The sequence below is a fragment of the Mustela putorius genome, unplaced genomic scaffold (assembly GCF_011764305.1).
Source record: "Mustela putorius furo isolate JIRA1106 unplaced genomic scaffold, ASM1176430v1.1 tig00003869_pilon_pilon_pilon, whole genome shotgun sequence".
NCBI classification, from domain to species: domain Eukaryota; kingdom Metazoa; phylum Chordata; class Mammalia; order Carnivora; family Mustelidae; genus Mustela; species Mustela putorius.
Genome location: NW_025422021.1, coordinates 12853460 through 12880319, shown reverse-complemented (window position 1 = coordinate 12880319; position 26860 = coordinate 12853460). Strand labels below are relative to the sequence as shown.

Below are 26860 nucleotides of genomic sequence, written 5' to 3'. Positions count from 1 at the left end.
TAGCCAAACTGTGCAGAATACCCTTCAACAGATGAATGGGTAAAGAAGATGTGGTCCATATATACAATGGAATATTACTCAGCCATCAGAAAGGATGAATACCCAGCTTTTGTGTCAACGTGGATAGGATGAAGGAGATTATGCTGAGTGAAATAAGTCAAGCAGAGAAAGTCAATTAGATGGTTTAACTTACTTGTGGAACATAAGGAATAACATAGAGGACATTAGGAGAAGGAAAGGAAAAGTGAAGGAAGGGGGTGGAAATCAGAGGGGGAGATGAACCATGAGAGACTGGACTCAGAAACAAATTGAGGGTTTTAGAGGGGAGGGGCATGGGGAGATGGGTGAGCCTGGTGATGGGTATTAAGGAGGTCACGTATTGCATGGAGCACTGGGTGTTGTATGTTAACAATGAATCTTGGAACACTGCTTCAAAAACTAATGATGTATTATATGGTGACTAACATAACACAATAAAAGTAAAAAATTTTTTTTTCTACTAAAACCACTTGAGACTTTTAGAGCATTCTTTCATATTGATAGAAAACAACAACAACAACAAAATTCATGGCAAAAGGTGAAAACCATTTTATAAGGTGGAGGGATGTTCATTGTGTGCAGCAAGCAGAGTTTTTATAGCTCTCTGGACAGACTTTGCTGCCTCTTGCTGCATCAACAGAAAGACTCTGAGCTTACTAGTCTGATCTGTTAGAGGAATGGTAATAAGCCGTAGTCTAGCCTTTCCTCCTACAACTTTTTTTTATAAAGATTTTATTTATTTATTTGACAGACAGAGATCACAAGTAGGCAGAGAGGCAGAGAGGAGGAAGCAGGCTCCCTGCTGAGCAGAGAGCCCAATGTGGGGCTCGATCCCAGGACCCTGAGATCATGACCTGAGCCTAAGGCAGAGGCTTTAACCCACTGAGCCACCTGGGTGCCCCCTAAAATTTCTTTATACTAGAACAGAAAACAATTTGTTCCAGCGTTGCCCCTGAGAAGATATGTTTTTTTTTTTTCACCTTTCTGTCCATGTTTCTGTGTGACTCACAAGTTAAGAACACCTGTTACTTGGTGATGTGTCAGGGTTGAGCCATTTTCTTGGAATGTGAGTTCCATGAAGAGCCTAATGCCTCTGAAGAGTTTGATTCAGATGGAATCCTGATAGCATTTGTGTGGAAATCACACTGTATGATTTCTGAAGGTGGCTCTGCTGGGTCTGGAGCCGTTGCTGTCTGCCCTCTCTCCAGAGGACATGCAGAATCAGCTGCACCTCAGAGGCAGCAGTTTTCTGCCTGTCCTGTGTAGACAGCAGCTTTCTACCCTGTAATTTTTGTGATCTGTTCCTTAAGAAATGCAGCACGAAACTCACTTGGGTGTTGGAATGCTCTGAGTTTAAGTCTTGTCCCTGCCACTTGCCAGTTGTCACCACCTTGAACAAATTAGCCTTTCTGGGTCCCCTTTTTCTCATTTGGAAAATGGGGTTAGTAGCAGTTAATGTTTTACCTGGTGTACAGAATCCAGGGTAATGTATGACTTGCTGTAAGTGGGTCCCAGTCTGTGGTCATTTCTTCCTTCCCTTTATCTGTAGAGGATGAGTTCTGACTTTAGATACAACTTGGATGAAATCCCATCCAAACTAGCTATGTGCATTGTGAACTTTGGCAAGGTGTTTAACCTCTCTGAGCTGCGGTTTTCCAGTCTGAAAAATGGGGATAGGTAGACATAGCGCTCAGTGGTGTTGAGAGGCTTTGTGATATATTGAACGAAGATGGCCTAGCCTATGAATCTGGTAACTGACCCACAAACCGTTTTTCTTAGTAACACACTTTCTCTGTTAGCCTTCTTTCCTTCTCTCTCTTCCTTTGTTTCCTACTCTCTGTCCCTGTTCACCCTTTTCTTTTTGCTTTTAATGCCTTGGGACTTTGGCTGTGAAGTGGAGCTGGACCAGCAGCTGAGGAGTGAGTGAGGCAGTAGTTCTATGAGAGATCAACTTGCCACCTATCCCAGCTTTGTGTTCCCTTCGTCCTCGTATGAAGAGCTAGGGCTAACACACAAAGTAGAAAGCAGTCTGTGCTTTCCACTGCACTGTTATTCTCAAGGGCGATATCTTAGAGCAACAGATAAGGAAAAGGATAGGATAGCAGCTTACAGTGTTCTCATCTGTCCTTTTCAGTTTGACCATGTCATTAGAGGAGTTTGGAAGAAATTTAAATGCTTTTCTAAAAGCTTTTTGACTTCTTAGTTACTAACAGTCATCACAGTCTATCAGGCCCATTTTGTAAAGCAGTATTTGCTCCTATGGCCTTAAAAATTTCCCAAGCTATCCAGGAGAGACAGACCTGTTCCCTTGTCCTATATCCCTTTCTTGGGATGTCTCCTTTCCTTTTTCCATTGCTGCCAACTGTTCTAAGATACTTTTCAGAGCTGATACAGCTTGTTTTTCTATATTTAACTGGATAAAACCATTGGTAATCGCTCTCTCCTTTGTTGACTTTAGAAAGCTCAGGATTGGGCTAAAGGAAAAAGGCATAGAGGAGATAAATACTCTTCAGTCCTGGGGGGCTACACACACGCACACATATACCCACAGATATACACACATTACATAGTCTTATTTATTGTAACCTGAGGATATGGTATATAATTACAAATTAGAGTGACTTCGGGGAGATTTACTTATTTATTGGACAAGAGTTGATTGCTTTGCCAGATGTGTTCTTCAAAGCCATTGAAACAGATATTGTTGAATGGAAGAGAAGAATCTTCCTCTTGGGTCAGTATATATATATATATATATATATATATATATATTTATATTTATATTTATATTTGTTTATTTTTCGGCAGTAACTTCAAAGGGAAACAGTAGGTAGTAGAAAGTAAAAATGAATCTGTTTGTAGTAGAAATCAATTTAGTTAATAAGAAGAATGAGAACAGAAAAAATGAGAACCTTCTAGAACAGTTACAGAACTTGAGGGACCTGTGGGATCATCCGGTGCTTTAGTTTCATAGTTGAAGAAACTGAGTCATAGTGAAGTAAATGAGCTGCCAAAATATCCTGACTGACTTTGCAGCATCATCAGAACCAGACTGAGGCATACCTGAGTCCAGTTCTGACTCCCTCTGTCCCTGTGCATGGACTCCAGGAATGGATGTGTGTCTGCCCACATAGGCATGTGTGATGGAAAAATAATTTAAACTTCTTTGTGACTGATTTCTGATATCAGAAGCTGGAAAATAGGAATACAGTGAAAATTTAGCATTTTAGACTTTTTCCTTGAATAACCGTTAGAATTACTTTTGCCATGAATATGAATTCATTTGATTATTTTACTGAATAGTTAAGTTGTGTGTACTTAAGTATTTCAGGAGAGAGTAAATCCGTAATTTTGTAAATGAGAAAGGACAATTATATATTTTTGATATTTATATTTTTAACGCACAAAAGCACAATTGTATTGCCTAGGTTAGTAATGTCTGTTCAAGCCCAGGATATAAACTAATGATGTAATTTTTAATAATTGAACCATGGGGTCACTGTGGGGAAAACTTTCTAATATGAACATTCTTTTAAAATTTACAGATGATGGAGCACGTGGGTGGCTCAGCTGGTTAAGTGTCTGACTCTTGATTTCAGCTCAGGTTTTGATCTCACAGCGCAGAGTCTGCTTGAAGATTCTCTCCCTCTCCTTCTGCCCCCCACCTTGCCACCCCCCCCCAACTCTTGCACATGCTCTCTCTCTCCTAAATAAAGGAATAAAAATAAATAAGTAAGTAAATAATAAATAAATTTACAGATGGCCTTGCTTTACTATCTTTCAAAACATTGGAATTCTGATCACCAAAGGGAGGGGAGTTGAGGTGGAAAGTGGAACCCACTCAAAGTTCATGTTCATGTAAAGATGTCAGTAAAATAATGATTCTCTTGTTTTCCTGGGTTCCTGTTTCTCATGCTTTTGTCTTAGGAGGAAAGTAATTGGCCCTGTTAAAGGGACGGCTTGACAAGTAATTTTAAGAAGCATGCTTTGAACATGACTAGCAGCAGAAGGAATGCAATGTTGTAGAAGTCAGGATCAGTAGGTTCCAACTTGCTTGTGAAATTGGACTACTATTTTTAAGAGTACAAGTTGTGCCAAGAAGAGAATCTGTAATGAGGCAATTTTGTTGGAGAAATTGTACCATAGCTGACATTACTCTCCAGCTTTCAGGGATCTTATCCCTGGTGACTTTTTTTTGTGTGTGTGTGTGTGTGTGTGTGTGTGTGAAACACCAGCTCGTGGAGCTGTCTGTCTCTTGCAGTTTAAAATAATGGAAAAGAAATGAGGAACTCAAACACATTTTGTTGGCTAATCTTCAAGTGGAGCTGGAACTTCATCTAGCACATGTTTTTATTGACTACTTATGCTATATTTTGAAATTTTAAGGAATGGGCCAAGTCTTCTGTTTTCAGTCGTTGAGATTCCCTTGCAGGTACAGTTTCCAGAATATTCATAATCACCCACATTTTGACTAGAGGTTGACCAGGCGATAATGGGGTTATGAGGCCTGGTCCATGGGATGAAAATAGATTTGAGATGTCATAACATTTTACTTGTAAGTTAAAGAACCAGACTGACCCATCATGGAATAAAGTCAGAATGCAAAGGAATTCTAGAGATCACTCAGGAGAGGTATCTAGCTTCTGCTTGAATGTATCTTAATATCAGGCAGCTAAATAATAATAGTAACATTATATATATATGATATACTATGAAATACTATATAATAAGCATTATTGTTATTTTAATGTCAATAGTAATTAGCTGCAATAGCAGCTGTAATGTTTTTGAGTAGCTTTGTGCCATTTCATGTACCACATATACTGTTTTATGTAATCCTCTAGTAACTGTATGATAGAGCAACTGTGTAGCATTTGAAGGCACAGATTCTGGAGTAAGACCATCTGAATGAATCTGAGCTCCATATTTGTTTGCCATGTGACCTTGGGAAGTTACTTAATCTCTGTGCCTCAATTTCCTCATTGGTAAAATGAGGACTGTAGTATCTACTTTTTAGGGTAGTTTTGAGGATTGAATGAATTTCTTTGTGTAAGAGCTTGGAAGAATGCCTGACCCAGAACTGTTGTGGGAAGTGTTTATATTTTAGAAATGAAGAAACTGATAGTATGTTATTTGATGTGTGACCTTAGACTTGAAGAGGCTGGGCCTCAAAGCCAAGTCACCAACCCGTGAAGCCCCTACCTTTTCTTGACCTTTAAATACTGCTCCTCCTGGGTTATGGCAGCCCGTTTCATTTATGTGCAGTTCTTGTGGATTGAATTCTGGTTGCTTTTAACTCTGTGCTTGTGATCTCAGGTCTATCAAAATATAGTACCCTGTCCTAAAAGATGAGGAAAAGACAAAGTGCAAGCTTGCTGTTTTCCTGCCCCTCATTACTGTTAGCTAATGGGCTTAATGTTTGATAGGTACTGTTTGGACTCCAGATATTTTACGAAAGTAGGAACACCTGGTTTGGAAGTTTCTCCTATGAGTCCAAAGGAACCAGAACTGGCTCTCTTGTTTAATTCTTTGCCTGATAAAGGTCAAGTCCAGGAGGATGCTTGCCAAGGTTAAGAGCATGCTGAGAAATACATGGAATGGGAGTGGTTGTAGTGGAAGCAAAGTGCTAGCTCTAGTTTTAAGGAGGACGTTTAGGCCTTTAATACCTCTTGCTTTGGCTACTGGGGCAAAAACAGTCTTACTCTCCATGGAAAGGAAGAGACACAGGTGTCTTTTTGTTGCTGCTAAAGATCTTGCAGTATTTTCCATTGGAACTGCGATTAATTTAATATTAATAAACATATTAATAAACTACAGAGATTGTATGAGCATGAGAGATCTTCTTGATTATCTGTTGGAAGATAACCTTTAAAGTTTGGGGGGGGGGAATGTTCTTTCTGCTTCTTATTTGGCATGTGTATATGAAATAGTGTTGCCATTAATTCCTTTAAACTAAATTAAAAAAAAATTAAGATGTGTGTCCTTTTTTTAAAAAAAAAAAGATTTATTTATTTATTTTAGAGAGAGAGAGAGAGAGAGCAAGCATGGGGAGGGGCAGAGGGAGAGAGAAAATCCTGAAGCAAACTCCCTACTGAGTGCGGAGCCCAACATGGGGCTTGATCTTAGGGCCCCGAGATCATGACCTGAGCCAAAATCAAGAGTCGGCCACCTAACCAGCTGAACCATGCAGGCGTCCCAAGATGCATGTTCTGGATGCATTGAAGTGGCATGTCAGTGTAGGACAGCAATACTGGAGAGATTATAATTATGAATACTTCTTCAGTGGATGCTTTTTTGTGCTATTAAAATACATAAACATTTTAAAGGACATTAAAGGATGCATTGTAATTTAGTCATTGTTCATTTATTCTCAACTGGAAATCTAGTCATGGGTCCAAATCTGAATATTTGGCTTTATTTTCCCATCTCTGTGCTGTGGGGCAGAGCTGCCTGTACTGCATGATCTGATCGTCTCATGTTTGTTTGCTTAGACTTGTTGGACAATGTAGTCCTGGAGGATGGGGAGTACTGCATTTGGTTCCCCTTCTTAATAATACCACAGGTTCAGGGTTTCATGAAATTGTGGTTGGATTCATTATGTAGTAAGATCATGATTAAAACCCTTCCTCTAAGAATGTAAAAACAGTTTTTTCTGTATATGAGAACTGATTGTTGTGCTCTTTGGGATTTCGGATCATTTCCTAGTCCTAAATGACTTGCTACATACTCTGTGGGGAAACTCTATGTATGTATTTGTCTCTTTCTCTTCCTGCCTCTTGCCGTCCCCCCCGCCCCCAAATCCTTTCCTGTCTTTTGGTGGCTAGCATGTCCCAGAGCCCAAATCTGGGTACCCATGGTAGATGTTCTGTATTTGTTAACTGATCAAAGAATAATTTTATGTACATCATAAATATGGGAAAATGTTTTGGCGTTGGTTGGTATTCACTAGAATGCTGGCTTTGGTAGCATTTTTTCAAATAGTTTTAGTGACCATGCATCTTAAATTACAGAGGCTTGGCGATACTATGCCAAGTAGAGGAAAATATGCTGGGACGTAGGGAGATTTCTTTTCAAAGGGATATTGTCTTAAAATTTTAAAATAAGAAATAGACATTAATGTACAGCTTCAGTTACATTCTGTGGATGTATTTTGGAAAGTCTTTCAAAACCATTCCCTGGTGCTACATGAGTACAATTCGTTTATGTTTATGGAAAGCATTAAAATATTTTCTATTTCCTATAGACGTTTTCTATTTCCATTTTCTACTGATTACTAAATTAGGTTTGACAGAATTGGTTCAAGCTCAACTCTTCAGGGAAATAAATTTGATCTGATAGACAAAACTCAGGAATAACAAAGCTATACAGTCATAACATTGGAAAGCAGCTGAGGAGATCTAGAGAGTTTTCAAAGCTGGGATCTACAGACCAGCCTAGATGCTCATACTCCCTGATAGCGTGGTCATTCATAAGCTAAATTTTCTAATATGTCAATGTGGGGCAGAAGGGAAACAAACCCTTATTTATTCCCCATTGATTTGGTTCAAAATTGGGGCATATTTTTTCTCTTTTTTATCAGAGAGAGAGAGAACGCCTCCTCCGTAGGCCTGATAGATTTATCACAAGGATCCCACGAGATAAAAAGAGTCCAATCAATAGTGGCTTTGAAAAACTGACAAGCGCCAGGTGCAGGAGGAGGAGGAGGAGGTGGGAGAGGTAGAGGTGATGATGATAGTAACAGAGCTTTGAGGGAGAGTTTCAGCAAATTACTAATGGGACTTCTTGGGCACATTTGAACAGAGGCACTGTCAGATGACATTTCTTGGGTTCTCACTAAGTCAGAGGTGAAAGATGGGGTGTTGTCATGTTAAGCTAATAAATGACATTAGTAAGGCCAGAAGTTGAAAAGAATTCGGCCTGCAGCTTGGGAGCTCCCCCACGGAAGGTTTCCAAGGTCCACGAGCCAAGACATCACTCATCTCTGACAGGAACAATGGAAAGATCTAAATTAAAAATGGAATAGCCTTCAGAAACCTTCAGGCCCTAAGGGGCTTCACTGAGCATAATTTTCTTTGAATGGAAATAGTTTATAATTTCTTAGAAGCAATTTTTCAAAGGTAAAAAAAAAAAAAAGCTAGGCATATAGAGATTGTTCCTCCCTTTCCAGCTCCGTCAGCAAAAGTCAATTTTGGTAAGTATGTTATCTCTAAGGTTTCTGTGCTGAACGGTGATTGATTTGAGAACACAGTTGGAGAATTTATTGCGAGAATGGTGTGTGTGTGTGTGTGTGTGTGTGACTTCCTAATTTGGAGTCTTGTTGACAAATTGGAAATTTTGTAGCAATGTGTTCTGTCATAGCTACATAGCATTGTTCTTGGCACTGAAAAGGAGCCACAAACCGGGGGTGAGGCAGGCACAGTTGGCGGGGGGACTCTAGTTTGCATGTAATAGCTTGACAAAGCCAGTGGAGACCCAGGCCCTTTCTGTCTTTCTGCTCTGCCATTGTCAGTGTTTGCTTTTATCTTTAAACTATCACCTCTTAATCCCATTATGGTGGCCACTGCTCCAAAAACTAAGCCTTTCACAACAAGCAAGGAAGAGGAAAAAAGAGGCTGAACGGACAAATAAACTTTTATCAGGGAGGAAACTTTCTCAGTCCCTTCCACACCCCCAGTAGCTGCCAGGGAAACAGAAAGCAGATAGTTGGAAATAATATGATTTTTATGATCGTCTGAGATCAGTCAGAATTCCTGGGTAGTCTTCCCAAATAAAAGAGGTGTTTTGTTTGTAAGGAAGGAGGGGTGGTTTGTTGGTGGGGGTCCAACATTGTATACTTTATGGCATGTGCCAGGCTTTCAGAGAAGGGAACAAGTGAGTCAGGGTCTTCAATGATCTCACTACCTGATTGGGAGGGCAGGGACACTAAATGACCAAATGGGCATTCCAAGTGAACTGTGGAATATGAACAGGCAAATGCAAATGCAATACTGTTGCAAGAAGGTTTGGAGGGGGATGGAGAGGTTCAAGAAAATCTTGGGAAAAGATAACCTTGGAGATGGGCACTGAAGTTTTCAACAGGTGTAGATGGGCAGCCGGGCTCTTCAGACCTGCAAAAATAAAAAACCTAGGGTTTGTGTAGCAGGTGTATGAGGAGAGTAACCAGTAGTAACAGTGGAAAGCCCAAACATGCCATGGTGGTGGCTGTATTCCCATTAGACAGTAGTAGACAAATGAAAGTGACATCATGGGTTCTGGATGCCTGCCTGGTAAATGCCAGGTGCTGTGATGGGTGTTTCTCCATATAGACTATCTTCTTGGGTGGATGTGCTCATGTTTCTCTCCTTTGTGTTCTGGTCATCAAAGGGCCACTCCCAACAGCATTTAAAATAGAACTTTGGGGTCGCCTGGGTGGCTCAGTTGGCTAAGCGTCTGACTCTTGGTTTTGGTTCAGGTCATGATCTCATGGGTCCTGAGCTGGAGCTTCACTTCGGGATCCGTGCTCAGTGGGGAGTCTGCTTGAAGATTCTTGCTCTCTGCCCCTCCCCCCACTTGTGCTCATGTGCACGTATGTGCTCTCTTTCTCGCTCAAATAAATAAATCTTTAAAAAATAAAATTAACTTTAAATTCATGTGTGTTTTTGAGATCTGTTGTTTGGCATCTGTAGGTGCAGGTAGTATTTTTTTAAGTTAAAGGAAGTCCCAGAGGACCTCAAATCACAGATCCAGCTTTCTTAATGGGATGTGATAATATCCTGCAGCTTAATGAGCTGTGGTAGGCTTATAATGCTGGTGTTTTACATCAGCTTTGTTTTGAATGATGTTTAATAAACCATACCAAGTTATTTTTGGTACAGTTAGAGCAATCATCGAGTTAATTTTTCCGTATGGAAAGAAACTAATGAAAAGCAGTGGGGATTGTGAAACTGATGGAGCAAAGTCTCAGTCTTCCCAGCAGTGTCCATCCATGTTACCCAGTGCTGCCACATACTGCGGCCAAACAGGCAGGACTGGAGACTGAGGTGGAAAAAGAACAGAGAGGCCCAACTGACCGCTCAAAGAACGGTATTTGCAGAAGGAAAAAAAAACCCTGTGTAATAAAAAGATAAAAAAACAGTGTTACTGCTACAGTACTCAGGGGATTGGATTGACCATAAGCCCAGTGAGTGAAGGGGCCTCCAAAAACTCGATGTTAATAATGTCTTCTGGTTGTTGACATTTGGTACTAGAATGAGAAAGCTGATACTTTTATTTTTCTCTGAGTTACTATGAGACCCTTTGGATGTATACTGTAGGTATATAAACACGATCTTTCATGCATTTCCCTGTAAAAGATTTATTTTAACATAGTTACAATGCCATTATCACATCAGACAGAATTAATTGTAACATGTTTTTGTACACTATTAGCAAGATACTTTACCATATAATTTACATGTATATTATATACATAAACTCTGTCTACATCCCTGTCTGTGTAGACATTTACCTGTAGAAAAGAAGATTCAAGAACCTGACATGATTTGAATGTTGGAGGATTGTCACGTGGCAGAAAGTGTGAGATTTGTTGTGTTTATCCATCTTGGTTGGGAAGGCCCAGCTGATAGAGTTATGGAGGGGGAATACCTGGGCTCACTTCCAAGGAATAATTTTCTGAGAGCATTGCCCATGGGCGAAATGGGCTGCTTTAGGTGCAGGAGAATTCCTTCTTTCTTTAAGACTGGTCTCTTCAGGGCGCCTGGGTGGCTCCGTGGGTTAAGCCTCTGCCTTCGGCTCAGGTCATGATCCCAGGGGCCTGGGATTGAGTCCCGAGTTGGGCTCTCTGCTCAGCAGGGAGCCTGCTTCTCCTCATCTCTCCCTCTGTCTGTCTCTCTGACTATTTGTGATCTTTCTCTCTGTCAAATAAATAAATAAAATCTTTAAAAAAAAAAAAAAGACTGGTCTGTTCAAGTCTAAGCTAATGCAGTGAGTGGTTCTCAGGCTGCATCATGCCGCAGACTTACCTGGAGGGCCTGTTAAAACCCAGATCGCTAGTCTCCATCCTCACAGCTGAAGATTTGGTAGGGCTGGGGTGAGGCCCCATGATTTGCATTCTTAATGATCTCTCTGATGCTGCTAGCCTGGGGACCACAGTCTGAGAAGCACTGGGCTAAAACATGCTGTTCAAACTAGGAATCATTTGTGCATAGGAATCATTTGGGGATTTTGTTAAAGTAGAAAATCTGATTCAGTCGGTCTGGGGTTGGGCCTGGGGTTCTGCATTTTTAACTTTCCCCGGGCAACACCAGTGACTAGTGCATGGTGCTTGAGTAACAGGACTAAAGATTTGGCTCATCGGAATGACGATGCCTGAGGAAATGTCAACATCCAGAGAGCAGTTAGACCAGAGAATATCATTCTGAGCTCCCCTGAAATTATTTTATTTTGTAAATCCCCAAAGGAAACAATGAGAAAGTTGAATTTTGCTTAAAAGTTTTTTTTTTTTTTCCCATGGTAAAACACCCTTTTATTACAATTGTCATACCATAGTTACTAACATTTTATGACCCTTCTTTGCAGGTCTTTAAGTAAGAACTCATTTAACTCACTCTATAAGCTTTGCCCCTCGGAAAATACCCATTGATTGAATCTATTCCTGAGCTTTAAATGGAAATGACCTTCATGTTCTTTTATTTAATTGAGCTCTGATATTTACTTGCAGATTTGGTTATTTCTCATAAATGCTCCCACCAAAGAATTTTGAGGGTTTAATACCATTAATCTCACTCACTGGGCTTTCTCATGATGCCACGGGGGTTGTGGTCATAGAAGGCTCATAGTATATCAAGAGAGTGCTAACCTTTAAAAAAAAATAACAAAGATCTGTACCCATCGTTGCATAATACAAAGTTGCATTAAGAAACTGGAAAGGTCTTTCATGGGGAAATGCTTGTTTCTTCCTCAAATGCTGAGTGCATTTTTCTTCTGTTTACTCCGTGTGAGTAAGCTGTGTTTTGCCTTTGCTGCCTTCAGAGTAGTCTCTCCACCCCTTATCTGAGCTTTGTTTCTCATCTTGTGAGCTTCTGTTTCTTTTTAGGTTCAGGTTTTCTGGCAGTAAGGGGATATTCTCACAGAATCATGTGCAGATCTTAGACCAACTGAAATGGCACAATGAAGACCTCAAAAAAGGAAAGCAGATGAGTAATAGCTCTTTAACCTTTTGATGTGTGTTCTTCTCACACAAAGGGAATGAAACCAGCATTTGCCCACCTGTGTGCCAAGCACTTTACACTAACATTTTATTTAATTCCTATACAAGTCGTGTACAAGTCTGGTCCAGGTGGTCTAATTTCATCACAGGAAAATCGACTCAGGGTGCTGAAATAATTCTCTTCCTAGCTCCCAGCTAGTAAGTGGTCCAATCAGGATAGCCTGTCTCCAGAGTTGCTCAGAAAGCCGCTTCTTTCTATATGATGAGGCTTCTTAAAATAAACAGCCAATTCTTTGGAATGCAGATGTTTCCACATCATGTACCAGTGGGGTGACAGCAGAGGGTTTTGAGTAGGAGAGCAAGGGAAAAAAACTCTCCTGGCCAGTCAGTGCCTCTTAAGTTTCTTACCCAGCAGCCACCGACAGACCTTGTATCAGCTGTGCTAAGAAATCCAATGACCATGACGTCCACTTGGCAGGAGCATCCTCAGATGGAAGATTTTGAACATGTGAAGAACACTCTGTGCTGATAATGGAGCTATCATCTCTCAGCTACAAACCCACCCTTATCATTTTATTTATGGTGTTGGGACTGAGGCTCTAAAAACCGCATTTCTCTTTTGCCAGCTTTCTCCCTGTAATTTGTGCCAATACCCTGGAGGGAGGTGGCATGGCTGGAGGAGGGAAATCAGACATGCTTATCCTGTTTACCTCCTTTCCTGAAAGTGTCACCTCAGCAGCAGTACCCCCTGCCCCCCAGTAGAGATGGTTTGTTTTCAGAAATTGATTGTGGCTTCTGACTTTGCTGGGCATTCCCAGAGGTAGCTACGTTGTGCCCCCTCCAGGACATCAGTCCCAGGGGGAACTGCCGCTTCCTCGGGGATCTGGGTCACCTCCCCCAACCTGTACTCTCTATTCCCATACCCCTGGCGCTGCTGACTGTTGTTGCTTCCTCTGTGACATCTCAGGGTTGTCTTTGTGTCTTCTAGTACTCCTATACCAATATAACTAGTTCCTTGGAGTGAACTTTCTCTAATAAAATAGCTTGTGGTTTCTGTCTTTCTGACTCGAGCCTCACAGATACACACCTTCTTAGGGAGAACGTCTGAGCTCTGGCAAGTGTGGCACGAACACACACTGCCTGAGACACACACTGTCCGTCACTGACCTAAGGCAGGTGGGCGGAACTCATGGAGGGACTTGAGGGATTTGCAAACAGATTTGGTAGGTTCACATTTTCACGGCGCAATTCAGTCCTGGGATAGCATGGTAAGTATGAGAACAGAACATGAAATGGTGGCCACTGGAGAGGAGCTGTGTGTTGTAGCATCAGTTCTGACTCTAGGTTTGGGAACGGCACTCTCTGGGTCTCAGTTTTCTTACCTCTACAGTTCTTAGGTAATACTAATTACAAGGTCAAATGAAGTTAAGAGAATTAAGAGTAATTGTTTTAAAAAGAAATAGGCCTTGGGACGCCTGGGTGGCTCAGTTGGTTAAGCAGCTGCCTTCAGCTCAGGTCATGATCCCGGCGTCCTGGGATCGAGTCCCACATCGGGCTCCTTGCTCGGCGGGGAGCCTGCTTCTCCCTCTGCCTCTGCCTGCCATTCTGTCTGTCTGTGCTCGCTCTCTCCCCCTCTCTCTCTCTGATAAAAAAAAAAAAATAAAATCTTAAAAAAAAATAAATAAAAAGAAATAGGCCTTGAATTAAACTGCTAGGATGATCCAATATTGTAATGCTGTCATTAGACTTGGTCTTTGGGTGCTGAGACTGTAGGAGTCTGTAAGTGACAATGGGCAGGGGCTCTGGGAGATGATGGAGACCAGTCACTGAGTACCTGTTCTGTCCTGCACTGTGCTCAGTGTGTTACACATGTGGCCGTTCAGCTTTTGCCATTTTATAGTAGACTGATTTTGCTGAGGTTGGGAGTCATCCATCTTTCTTTCTTTCTTTCTTTCCCTCCTGCCTTCCTTCCCTCCCTCCCCCTCTTCCTTCTTCCATCCCTCCTTTCCTCCCTCCCTCCCTTCCAAAATTTCTTTATTTGAGAGAGTGAGAGAAAGAGTGCACACACACAGGGGAAGGGGCAGAGGGACAGAGTCTCAAGCACACTCCGTGCTGAACTCGGAACCTGGTGCACAGATCGATCTCACAAGGATGCGATCACAACCCAAGCCAAAACCAAGAGTTGGACACTTAACCCGACATAGGTACTCCAAGAGTCTGTTTTCTTAATCATTCCTTATTACTGTCAGTATGTGAATGATGCTACCCTTCATTCTGTCTCATGTGTGAAACAGACACATGATATGTAAGTGGTATTAAAATTTGTGTTAAGCTTCAAATTCATCTGGTGGAAGTGTAGCATTGTGGTTGATCACGAACTTAAATGAAAACTTTATGATACTCTCCTTCGTGAATTGCTGGCCCTGTTTTCAAATTCTGTAAAGCCATCGTGCTATTAGCGATCCACAATCGAACTAAAGGATGCTATCCTAGTTTGCCTGCACACGTTCCCAGAAATCTTCAGTGGTAGATCAGAAGTAAAACCAGGCATCATCTGGTGGTGATCGATGGCCAGATTTTGTGGGTTTGAGGCACCAGTGGCCAGTCCTGCGGCATTGATATCGAGGCCAAACGATCCATGAAGTGTGTGTAACCAGCTGCAACCAGTCAGAGATGTTGGGTGGGAAGAAGAGAGGTGTGTGCTGGCCTGCACATCTAACCCCTTAGTGTACAATTCAAGTTATGGAAACACTGAAGTCATCGTCTTCTGTAAAACAGTGGCAAAAGCAGTTTGCTTCTCCCTTAGAGACATTTGGGATGGTGACTGAGATGAAGGTTGAAAGCCCATGGTGCACTGTGAGGCACCTGGCACACAGAGTAGAATGAAAGGATTAATGCATAGAGGAAGGCTTGGAACTCTTCCGAATCTCCCATTTGGCTTAGAGCCAGTCTTGAGACAGATCTACCAGTGACAAGGTCCCGTAAGACCTTGAAGGCTGGCTGCTTGCAGTTCTATTTGCTCAACAAGTATTCTAAGGAAGATGAGTGATCAGGGGTACTTAGATCCCCATCACAGAGAGGACAGTGACAAGGAAGGTATCCGTTAGAGTGCTGGGGGGTATAGTTGCAGGGAATTACGAGGCTCTCTGGCCGAGCTCTTGATTGGTGAGATGTGTCAAAAGCTGACAGACTGTGCTGAAAGCAGCAGTTAGAAATGGAATTGCTGAAATTGCAGTCAATGAGGTAAAGAGACAGAGCTGATGGAGTGACAGATTCTGTGAGGGGGCAGTTGTATCCCTCCATGGGAGGTCCACAGAGTATCATTCTTATGTACGAAGAAGTGCAGGTGAAAAATAACACCTTACTCATATGTGGGCAATATTCTCAAAAGAGGGATTGACAGTTATGGTAATTTTATCAGTATCAGAATGAAAATATCAGCTTAGTGGTACCATATTAAGGACTTTCCTGACTGCGAGGGTATTTTCATATATAAATACACACTATACAATTTTCCTTACAGATATCTCTAATGCCTTTTATTATTTTTTGCAAAATACAGGGGCATATTTTTAATTAAGACAGGACTTTTTACGAACTTTATCTTTAAAGGTTTGATACTGTGCTTCTTGAATAGTTGCAGTGAGCTTATAATGAAATAAATGTCTGACATCCAGAGTTTTTGTTTTCAGAATTCTGGAAATACACACCAAGGAGAGGCAGTTTTGACATTTCTCAGGTCAGCTTGGGCTTTCCAAGGATCTCAGTTTGCAGCCGATGGCACCTGCTGGCCTTCCAGTTTCTGATCTGCACCTCTGCCGAGGTTGGTGTGGACTAGATGGGCAGATCCCTTTACCACAGCTATTTATGATTTAGCTGTAACTTTTAGAATGGTTCTTGTGATTTTTTAAATACCAACGAAGTCTCTGCCAATGATTATTTATGAATAAAAGCAGCTATTGTCTGAGAGTCTCTTTCTTTCTTTCTTTTTTTTTTTTTTAAAGATTTTATTTATTTATTTGACAGAGAGAGATCACAAGTAGGCAGAGAGGTAGGCAGAGAGAGAGAGGAGGAAGCAGGCTCCCCGCTGAGCAGAGAGCCCGATGTGGACTCCATCCCAGGACCCTGAGATCATGACCCAAGCCGAAGGCAGCGGCTTAACCCATTGAGCCACCCAGGCGCCCCTGAGAGTCTCTTTATTTCTGTAAAGAATAGGATAAGTTAGATTCAGAAAAGAATCCTTAAAGGTCTAGGAAAACAAAAATTCAAAGTTAGAAAAAGATGGATAAGGAAAGATTTATGGGATCCAGCCTGTTTATTCTTGAAGAGAGAAGAATGCAGAATGGCTTAATCAATGTTTTGGGGGGATTTGAGGAGGTTTTGACCCATCTCTCCAGAGGGCTGAGAAAAGAGGAAATGGGTTTACATTTCAGCAAGAAAAAATTATGCAGGAAGAATATTTTGAGTCAAACATGATGAAAAACTAAAATAGGATACCAAAGGAAGATTTTTCTTTTTTTTCTCCCTTTTTATTTTGAAATAATTATAGAGTCACAGGAAATTGCGAAGAAATGTACAGGAGGGTTTCATACCCGAAGGAAGTTTCTGAATGATGTCTTTAGAGAAGAAATCTGGCTTGGAGAAAGAAGACTAAACCAAGGGACATAAGAAGCTCTTTAGTTTAGCGGCTCTTTTATGAATTTTTTGCCATTTCCCATTGCAGGTTGCCAGTCAGCACTGACTAGAGATCCTCCTAATGTGTAAAATGTATGCTTCTTACAATGAAAATTTCAGACTAGCCAGTTGAACCCTGTGATATGAGGTTTGTAATCATTCTTTCAATGTTCACACAAAATTTGCCAAGTCGATTTTACAGTTTCCATTTTATAAATGCCCTTACCAAGGTTCAGAAATACTAAGCAGCTTTCCAAGATTTCATGTTCAGAGCAAATTCACTAGAGATATGGGTTGGATATTGGTTTGTTCTAAAGGAATTTTCCTTTCTACTGTGTGATGTTAGAAAATTGTCTTCTGCATGCATACCCTGTGTGCCATCTTCTCCTATCTCTATTCCTTCCCAGTTGGTCTCAAGATGTCAGTGACTTTGGGGCACCTGGGGGGCTCAGTGGGTTAAAGCCTCTGCCTTCGATTCAGGTCATGATCCTGGCTTCCCGGGATTGAGCCCCGCATCAGGATTTCTGCTCAGTGAGGATCCTGCTTCTCCCCTCTCTCTCTGCCTGCCTCTCTGCCTACTTGTTATCTCTGTCTGTCAAATAAATAAATAAAACCTTTAAAAACAAAAAAGATGTCAATGACTTAGATATATTTTCCAGCATGAGAAGGAGTCTAATTATGGCTTTCATTATATAGATGAGGAAATAGAGAAATTCTGTAGTGTCTCCTTTCCAGTTGGTCTCAAGATGTCAATGACTTAGATATGGGCAGGAGTCTAATTATGGCTTTCATTATATAGATAAGGAAATAGAGAAATTCCTTAGTGTCTCCAGGCAGGGGCAGAAGCAACTTTCTTCCTGTGGTATTTCGGAATTCTCAGTATACTTAGTCAGTATTGGTAACATTTTTCTTGAAGTAATTTCAAGCAGTTACATAGTTTTGTATCTTTTGGTGCCCCCATTGACTTGAGTTTCATCCTTTGTCTACTTGACAAGGTACTGAAATGGCATTTTATTTTTATTCCACCTACTGTTCTCTTCCTTGTCTCAGTCACAATGGAGTCCTTTGCTTGAAGAACTCTATGGAATTAGCTGGTATGCAGCTGTCTTAGGGCTTTCACATTCAGTTTTTGTGTCATTAAGGTTTTGAGTCTTTCCTGGCATAGAAATTTTTCTGTTCATCTCTATTTTAAAAGAATTTTATTTTTTACGTTTGGTATTTGAAATCTCATTTTAAGATGTAGAAAAATATAGAAAAACATAAAAAAGAGTGTTGAAGTAAGCCACAATCTTTTTACCTGGCAGTAGGCATGATTAACCTTTTAGTATATTTTCAATTTCTTTTATATGTCAGAAATTTATATGTATCAATAAATAGTCACCAGATAAACATTGCTTTACCTTCTGCCTCTGAGCATTTTTTATGTTATTAAATATTGATTGAAGACATTTAAAGTAAATATAAAGCAAACATACATAAAAATTTAAACAATACAGAGAAGTATAAAAATGCAAACCAATCTTATTAACCCAAAAAGATTATCACCATTAATAACTTTTCACTATTCTCCCTAATAAAAGTGTTTTTTAAGTAAACAAATATGATAATACTTGTTTTGTATCTTGCATTTTACATTTAACTATTATGTCTTGAAGCTCCACAAATCTACCTCGTTTTAACCACCTTATAGAATTCCGTTGTATGGATGTGCTATATTTCATGTGTATCCTTCGGGTAAATATTTGTTTCCTGCCTTTCTTTTTATTTCAAGCAATACTTCAATAAACTTTATTTGTAAAAGTGCCAGTATATCTGTAGGGTAAATTTCTAGCAGGATGTGTAACTAGTAATGCCCACAAGGGCTTAGGCATTTTAATAATTTGTTAAGTACTGGTAAATTCAATTTCTAAGATAGTACCAGTTTGGATACCTGTTAGCAGTTTATGAGAGTTTATGAGAGTTTTTCTTTACTCTTACTAGCTTTGAAATTTAATTGAATTTTAAAAATTTGCAGATATTATAGGTGAAAATGACATGGTATCTTTGATATCAGTTTCTGAAACTGAGTGTGGAGGATCATCTTTTTGTGTTTATTGGTCATTGTTACAAATTTCTTTATTTAATCACCATGAGCAATTTATTGGCATTCTTGCTTCTCCAAATCCTCAGCGATATTTTACCTTATCAGACCCAGCCTGAAAGTTGTAAAATGGTATTGTTGCAGTTTTCTGGTGGTGCTGAATATCTCTTTATGTGTTTATTGATATTTCTGTTTTCTGTGATTGCCTATTTTGCATCTTTTGCCCATTTTTTTCTACTGGCCATCAAAAATCTTAAAAAATACAAAAATTCAGGATATAGAAGAGTCTAGAGATTTTCCTATTCAAAACTTTATGACTGATTTATTTGAAGCTTTGGAAATATTACCAAGGGTGATCCACAATTCAAGTGGTAAAGATCAAGAACATGGAACAATGGATAATTATCCCATCGTGACATGAAGAATTTAATCATTCAGATTCATCTTTGCTTGAATCTGTATTGTGGTAATTGGACTTTGACCAGAGTTTTGTGCTGTCAGAAAGGGTCTAATGGCTATTTCCTTAGAGAGTCTTCACAACAACAAAAAGTAGGAACACTTAGATCTCTGTTACGACTGAATACCATGTTATACAAGGATATGTAATTTCTTAGGAGACATTCAGAAAAGGAAAATAAAGAAGATTACTAAATATATACAGTGTGATCTAATTTTTCATAAAAATACAGTAAAGAAGGTATAAAAATACATAAAGTGTATGGGGGAGAGGTAGCAAAAGAATGCTCAAATACCAATAAATATTCATCTTTGGGTGATAGCATTTCTGGTGATTTTTAATATTATTAGGTGTTTTTTGTTACTTTTATGCTTTCTGTACTGTACACCACTTTTAAGTCCACAAAAGTTACAGAAATGAAGGCCCAGTAGAATTTTGGTGCTTAATAAGCATTTCTTGAGCTCTAGGAGAGCATGACTTTTATACAAGTGGTAATTGTCTTGGCCTGTCCATAATTCTCTTTTACCCCTAAGTTCATTGTATTTTTATGAACTACACCACCTTTATCCACCTGAGTTTTGTTGCCCAACAAAGGAAACAACAAAAGAAGTATGGTGCTAAATTATTCTGCTAAAACATAGTGATTTTTTATTTTTCAGATTTTAATCCATTATGTGTTTTATTTTATAGCTGTCATTCCAGTGTATATATAGCTTGAATTGTTTCCTGTATAAAATGTGCCATTTTTGTCTGGCGACTTTCAATGTTTTCTCTTTATATTTGGTTTTCATCAGATTGGCTATGATTTGTCTAGGTTTTCTTTGTTTCAAACTTATCTTTTGGGGTTCTTGAGCTTCTTGAAACTGTATATCTTTTATCACATTTGGGAAGTTGCAAACTATATTTTTTTCTAATATTTTCTTTTTTTTACCCACTCTGTCTCGCTTTTTCCCTAAAACTCATATTACCCATATATTAGCCTTTCAAAATTGTTCCACAGTCCTCAAAGTCTGTTTGTTTTTCCACTGTTTTTTTACCCCCTCTTTTCAGATTGCATGGTTTCTATTGACCTACCTTCAAGTTCACTGAATGTCTTTCTATGTGTTTTCCTCAAAGTGTGGGTCATATTTACTTTGCTTTTCATCAACATATTAGATAGTATCCTGGAGTTTGAAGGTTAAATTGTGGAGATTCTAGATTTTTTTAAAATATTGCCCTGAAAAGTGTTGATGTTTTTTGTTTACAGGTGATTTACTTAGTTGGATTCAAATTGTAGTCTGTCATGCCTTCAGTGGACAGTGGCTTTGGCCTCCGTTCAATTCTTTAAATCTTCGCTCCTGACTGCTTTCAGTTTACCTTGTATGTACATAGTTCAGAGGTCAGCCAGAATCATGCTTGGTTATACACAGAATCAGGGATTGGTTTCTCTGGCTTTTCCCCTTTCATGGTTCCCTCGTCAGTCTCTGATTTTCCCAGGCTCCTTCCTCTGGTTCCTACAGTTAGAAAGAGAGTGTGTTTTGCTATCAGTGTCTCATCTGGTGCTATGACTGTGTCTGTTCTCAGGGGAGAGCTGCAAAATAAACATAAATAAATAGACAGGGAACTTACTCTCTGCTGGTTGCTTGCTCCTACCCTGGCTTATTTTCAAAGTCTACTTGCTCTTATTCATTCTCCTAAGTCCCTAGGTAGTTTAGTTAAGGGGGGGAGCGTTTTGATTTGTATGTTGTACAGAGTTTTTAAAGATGAAAAATCAGTGTATTAGAACCTCATTCTGTCACATCAAAAACAATTTCTTTTAGTCTTAATTGTGGATTTATTATAGCAAGTCAAAGATACATAAAGATATAGACAAATCCCACAATGAGGCACTAAAGCTAAAGAAAGAAATTCCGCTCTGGGTGCCTGGGTGACCAGTCAGTTAAGCAACTGTCTTCGGCTCAGGTCATGATCCCAGAGCCCTTGGATTGAGTTGCACATTAGATTCCCTGCTGATGTCTGCTTCTCCCTCTCCCTCTACCTGTCCCCCCTGCTTGTGTTCTCTCTCTCAAATAAATAAATAAAATATTTAAAAAAATAAATTCTGCTTATCACCTTTTTATTTTATTTATTTTTTTTAAAGTTTTTTTTTTTTTTTTTTTTTAAATTTGACAGAGAGAGGGAGATCACAAGTAGGCAGAGAGGCAGACAGAGAGAGAAGGGGAAGCAGGCTCCCTGCTGAGCAGAGAGCCCGATTCGGGGCTTGATCCCAGGACCCTGAGATCATGACCTGAGCTGAAGGCAGAGGATTAACCCACTGAGCTACTCAGGTGCCCCACTTATCACCTTTTTAAAGTTGTCTTTTCAGGGCAACCCTCCTATGCTATTGGTGGGAATGCAAGCTAGTGCAGCCACTCTGGAAAACAGTATGGAGGTTCCTTAAAAAGTTGAAAGTAGAGCTACCCTATGACCAAGTAATTGCACTATGAGGTATTTACCCCAAAGATACAAATGTAGTGACCCGAAGGGGCACCTGCACCCCAATGATTCTAGCAGTAATGTCCACAATAGCCAAACTATGGAAAGATCCAAGATGTCCATCAGCAGATGAATGGATAAAGAAGATGTGTGTGTACACACACACACACACACACACACACACAGGAGTATTACACAGCCATCAAAAATGAAATCTTGCCATTTGCAATGACATGAATGAAACTAGAGGGTATTATGCTAAATGAGATAAGTGAGTCAGAGAAAAAAAATATCATATGATCTCACTGATATGTGGAATTTAAGAAACAAAACAGGGAATCATAGGGGAAGAGAGGAAAAAAATAAAACAAGACAAAACCAGAGATGGAGATAAACCATACCTTCAAGCATAGAAAATAAACAGGGCCGCTGGGGTGGGGGTAGAGTAACTGGGTGATGGACATTAAGGAAGGCATGTGATGTAATGAGCCCTGGGTATTATATAAGACTGATGAATCACTGACCTCTGCCTTTGAAACCAATAATACATTACATGTTATTTAATTGACTTTAAACTAAACAATTAGAAAAAACCACTGCTATAGGAAAAAAAAATGTCTTTTTAGCAGTAGAGATAATTAATCTACAGTTTCACATTTTTTCTATGCTCTATCTCTTTTTCTTTTTTTAAAGTTTTTATTTAAATTCCAGTTAGTTAATCTACAGTATTATATTAGTTTCAGGTGTATAGTATAGTGATACAGTACTTCTATACATCACAGGTGCTCATCACAGCAAATGAATGCCTTAATCCCCAGGACCTGTTAGACCCATCCCTCCACCCACCTCCCCTCTGGCAACCATCAGTTCTCTATAGTTAAGAGTCGGTTTTCTTGGTTTGCCTCTCTTTTTCCTTTGCTCATTTATTTTGTTTCTTGAATTCCACATATGAGTGAAATCATATGGTATTGTTTTCTCTGATTGAGTTATTTCAGTTAGAATTATGCTATCTCTAGCTCCATCCGTGTTGCCGCAAATGGCGAGATTTCAATCCTCTTTATGGCTGGTTATACTTCATTGTGTAAATATACATCTTCTTTACCCATTCATCAGTTGTTTTGGGCTGTTTCCGTAATTTGGCTATTGTAGATAATGCTCCTAAAAGCATTGGGGTGCATGTATCCCTTTGAATTACTATTTTTGTATTCTTTAGGTAAATACCTTGTAGAGTAATTACTGGGTTGTAGGATAGTTCTGTTTTTAACTTTTTGAGGAGCTCCATACTATAAAAAGAGAATTTTTCTAAGTATTTTTTAACTGAAATCTTTATTGAGATAGTTATAAATTCACACGCAGTTTTAAGAAGTAATACACTGGGATGTCATACACTCTTAATCCAGTTTCCCCCAATGGTAACATTTTACAAAACTATAGTATAATGTCACAACCAGAATAATGATAATGATATTTATAAAATCTATTGAACTTCTTCTCCAGGTGTACTTATACTCATTTGTGCATGTGTGCGTATGTGTGTGTGTGATTTAATTCTATACATTTACATCATACTTAGGTTTACGTATCCTCCATTGCAGTCTTACAGCTGTTTTGGAAAGTGCAGGAAATGCTAGAGTCAGAAAGGACTGAAGTCTCTGGCTATGTTCCGCACTGAAGGTTACATGGTGTTAAGTGGTTAGAACTGATATTTGCCCTCTACACATTCATTTATTTTTTTAAAATTAATTTCCTTTAACATACTGTAAACATTTTGAGTGCAATAATCACTTTGTATTTTGTTGTACCTTTAGCCATACCACAGCCCAGAGCTTACTTTGGTGCTCTGTGCAGAGATGTTCAATTCCTGTTTAAAATACAAATACGTATGGTTAAATATAATTAAAAAGTAGAAATATCTTAGGTATTTCCTCTGCTTTTAAACCAAGACTAGTTTTTTTTTTTAAAGCTCCTACCCTATTATGTTCCCTTGCACATATGTTCTACTACATGAAAGTACTTTATAGATGTTTGATCTTGAGAAAGCAGTGTTGCTACCTTTGATAAAGTAATTAGGTGAGCATTTCCTTATAAAGGTAATCATCAAAGTTTGAAAGAACATATTTCCTTTTAACTATTGTATTTGTAGGTACGCCTCCTACCCCCACTTCCATCTATCTCTCTGTCCCTACAAACCTGTGAAAGACCGCTTTTTTTAATTTATTTCTGTTAGAGGCAGCATTGGGGGAAAAAACCCTCAAAAAACAACAACAAAAAGCTTTTCTCTAATGAACCATGATGCTAGGTAACAAAATTATGGTAGCTGTGTCATGGGTTTTATTTTTTTTTTATTTTTTATATTTTTTAAAGATTTTATTTATTTATTTGACAGAGAGAAATCACAAGTAGACGGAGAGGCAGGCAGAGAGAGAGACAGGGAAGCAGGCTCCCTGCTGAGCAGAGAGCCCGATGCGGGACTCGATCCCAGGACCCTGAGATCATGACCTGAGCCAAAGGCAGTGGCTTAACCCACTGAGCCACCCAGGCGCCCCTATCATGGGTTTTATTTGATGTCTCATACTCTCTCTGAAGAAACAAAATGCCCAGCAGAGATTCACAAAGTCTTCGGGGAACAAATGCAAAATAAAATGTCTATATTTTCTTACTCTTAGGGATACTCAGGAAAATAAGCATTGCTATGGTATATTCAGAGGTGAAACAATCATCCTCTGCATTGCAACTCTAACTCTTTAGAAGATGGAAAAAAGACCATGTACTGGGACAGAAGGTTGTTAAAAGGATGATGGCGTATTCAGAAAGGAAATTTGAACAGTATTTTAAAAGTTGTGGGACTGGAGAAGATGAGGGAAGGCAGGGGAGAAATTTGACGGGGAAGAGTAGAAAGCAAGTTGATGTTGGCCCTTACACCAAATTTATCTTGCCATTTTATCTCTTTTCCCCACTCTTGCTGGTCCTTGTATTTTTTCACACTCCAATCATAAGGAGGAGGCAGAAAACTACAAAGCAGGAAACTTGGTCAAGAAAGCAAGTTCTGGACTCTCCTTTGTGGGCAATACCTATCAAACCTCATTATTTTCCGTAAGCTATCGCCAGAGTTCCATGATTATTATTCATAGTGAAGACCTAGAATGAAAAAGATTACATGTTTCTTTAAGAATGTAGGGGCATGGGTAATATGTCTTAGAACATATTTAGAACTTAGAACAAAAAGAATTGAGAATGCATGTTTGGGGGAAACTCCAGATTCTAGAACACTTACATACTAAGAAAGGATATTTTTTCTAACTTGGTCCCAGAGAGCCCAGCAAAACAGATATTATATCACATTTTCTGTGTATATCTTTCCTGGGTTAGGTTTGCATGTACAGTCTTCCATTTTTCTGTTTGAATAAATGTCTTCTCTTTAACTTCAAATAGGACCCAGTGAGATATTAAGTGGTGTATGTATGTAAACTTCATTGGTCCCACCTAAAAAAAATTCCTTTGTCTGCTATTCTTTAATCTTGTCAACAGATATTAAAGAAACTTCATGATCTGTTTTGTACACTCATTAGTGATTGGATTTGGCCAACATTAATATGGGTAATACTTTTCATCTGGTATTATATTATTTTGTATTAGTAGAAAATGTTAAATGTCACTACTTGAAAGAACATTCACAAAACCTTATTTCTGGAACATTTAGGCTAAAACAACTCTTAAAGTTGTAAATGTGTAAAATAAAAAAAACCTTAGCGATGTCACCCTACCTTTGGGGGCCCATGCCCTTTCCTTCTCATTCGCATATCAGACACAACCAGAAATGAAGCTCTATCTTCCCATTCTTCTTAACATAGTCATTCGTGTCGGATAAAACAGTGCAGCAGATGGTCGTAATCATTTCAGACTTTTCAACTTGTCTGGGACATCATGCTGTCTGACATTGTTCATTACTCCATATGAGAGAGACAGAAATAACCACAAAGTAGGAATTTTAAGAAGCCATAAGGAATTGGTGCTGAATATAGTGTGCTTTGATTATAGAAGCAAAACAGCCAATTTTATGATGTAGGGGTGATCAAAGGTACATTTCCCATGTGTCATGAGATGGTTAGTAAATACTTTCTCACAGCAAAAATGTATGAACAATGACAATTGCTAGCCAGATGTTAGTAAGAAAAACATAAATTATATCATTTAAAAATGATGGTTTGTTTTGCTTCTCTATTTTACTTATGTACTTGTCTTTGTCATTTGATGGTCTTTCTACCTGTTCAGTCTCAGAACTTAAGGATCAGGAGATTTACATGTTTTTTTACTGTTACAGCTGGAAGACTAAAGGAGAGAAAAAAGTTAAATTGGTTTTGTAGTGACCAACATATGTGTGGCAGTAGTGTCCACCCAGCCTTTTATGGGGACAGCTGAGTATTATGTAATGAATTGGTGACGTTAAGAACAGTTATAAAAAAAGTAACTTCTTCTGTTTTTTTTTTTTTTTTTAAAGATTTGTAGCCAAACCATGTGCCATAGCCCTCAACATACAGGCCAATGGACCACAAATCGCCCAGCCAAATGCCATTCTGGAAAAGGTCTTCACTGCAATTACAAAGGTATGATTGTCCTTTTGTACAGTGTGAATTATCGTGACCACCATTCTCAATCTGAAATCATTTAATCCCTTCTCTCCTCCTGGGTTTGAGAACGAATGGCCCAGCCTTGTGCTGGAAATTAAGCTGGGAAGAAGCTGAAGAAAAGGAGACGTGTTTGAGACCTGTTTGTTTCCTCTCCCATTGATTTTAGAAGCTTGTCTGTAAAGAACAGTCTAGATTGGACAGTGATCAGTCTAATTTTGTGCCTCTAATTCTGTGACATGAAGCAGGACGTATAACAGTTGGATGGGATTTTGTGGAGCTGGCTGGGCAGAACTGAGGACTATAATGAATGTACAGGGATACATACCTTGGAGATATCGTGG

The 26860-nt window shown here is 39.3% G+C and overlaps 1 protein-coding gene across 3 annotated transcripts in view; it reads left to right on the top strand.

Annotated features, from left to right (window-relative positions):
- CERS6 (ceramide synthase 6) overlaps nt 1-26860 on the top strand; it is a 314544-nt gene that overhangs the window by 60105 nt on the left and 227579 nt on the right. For all 3 annotated transcript variants that reach the window (XM_045066921.1, XM_045066919.1, XM_045066920.1), the window contains exon 2: nt 26390-26495. In XM_045066921.1, coding sequence (XP_044922856.1) covers nt 26390-26495 — 106 coding nt within the window. The remainder of the gene's footprint in view (nt 1-26389; nt 26496-26860) is intronic.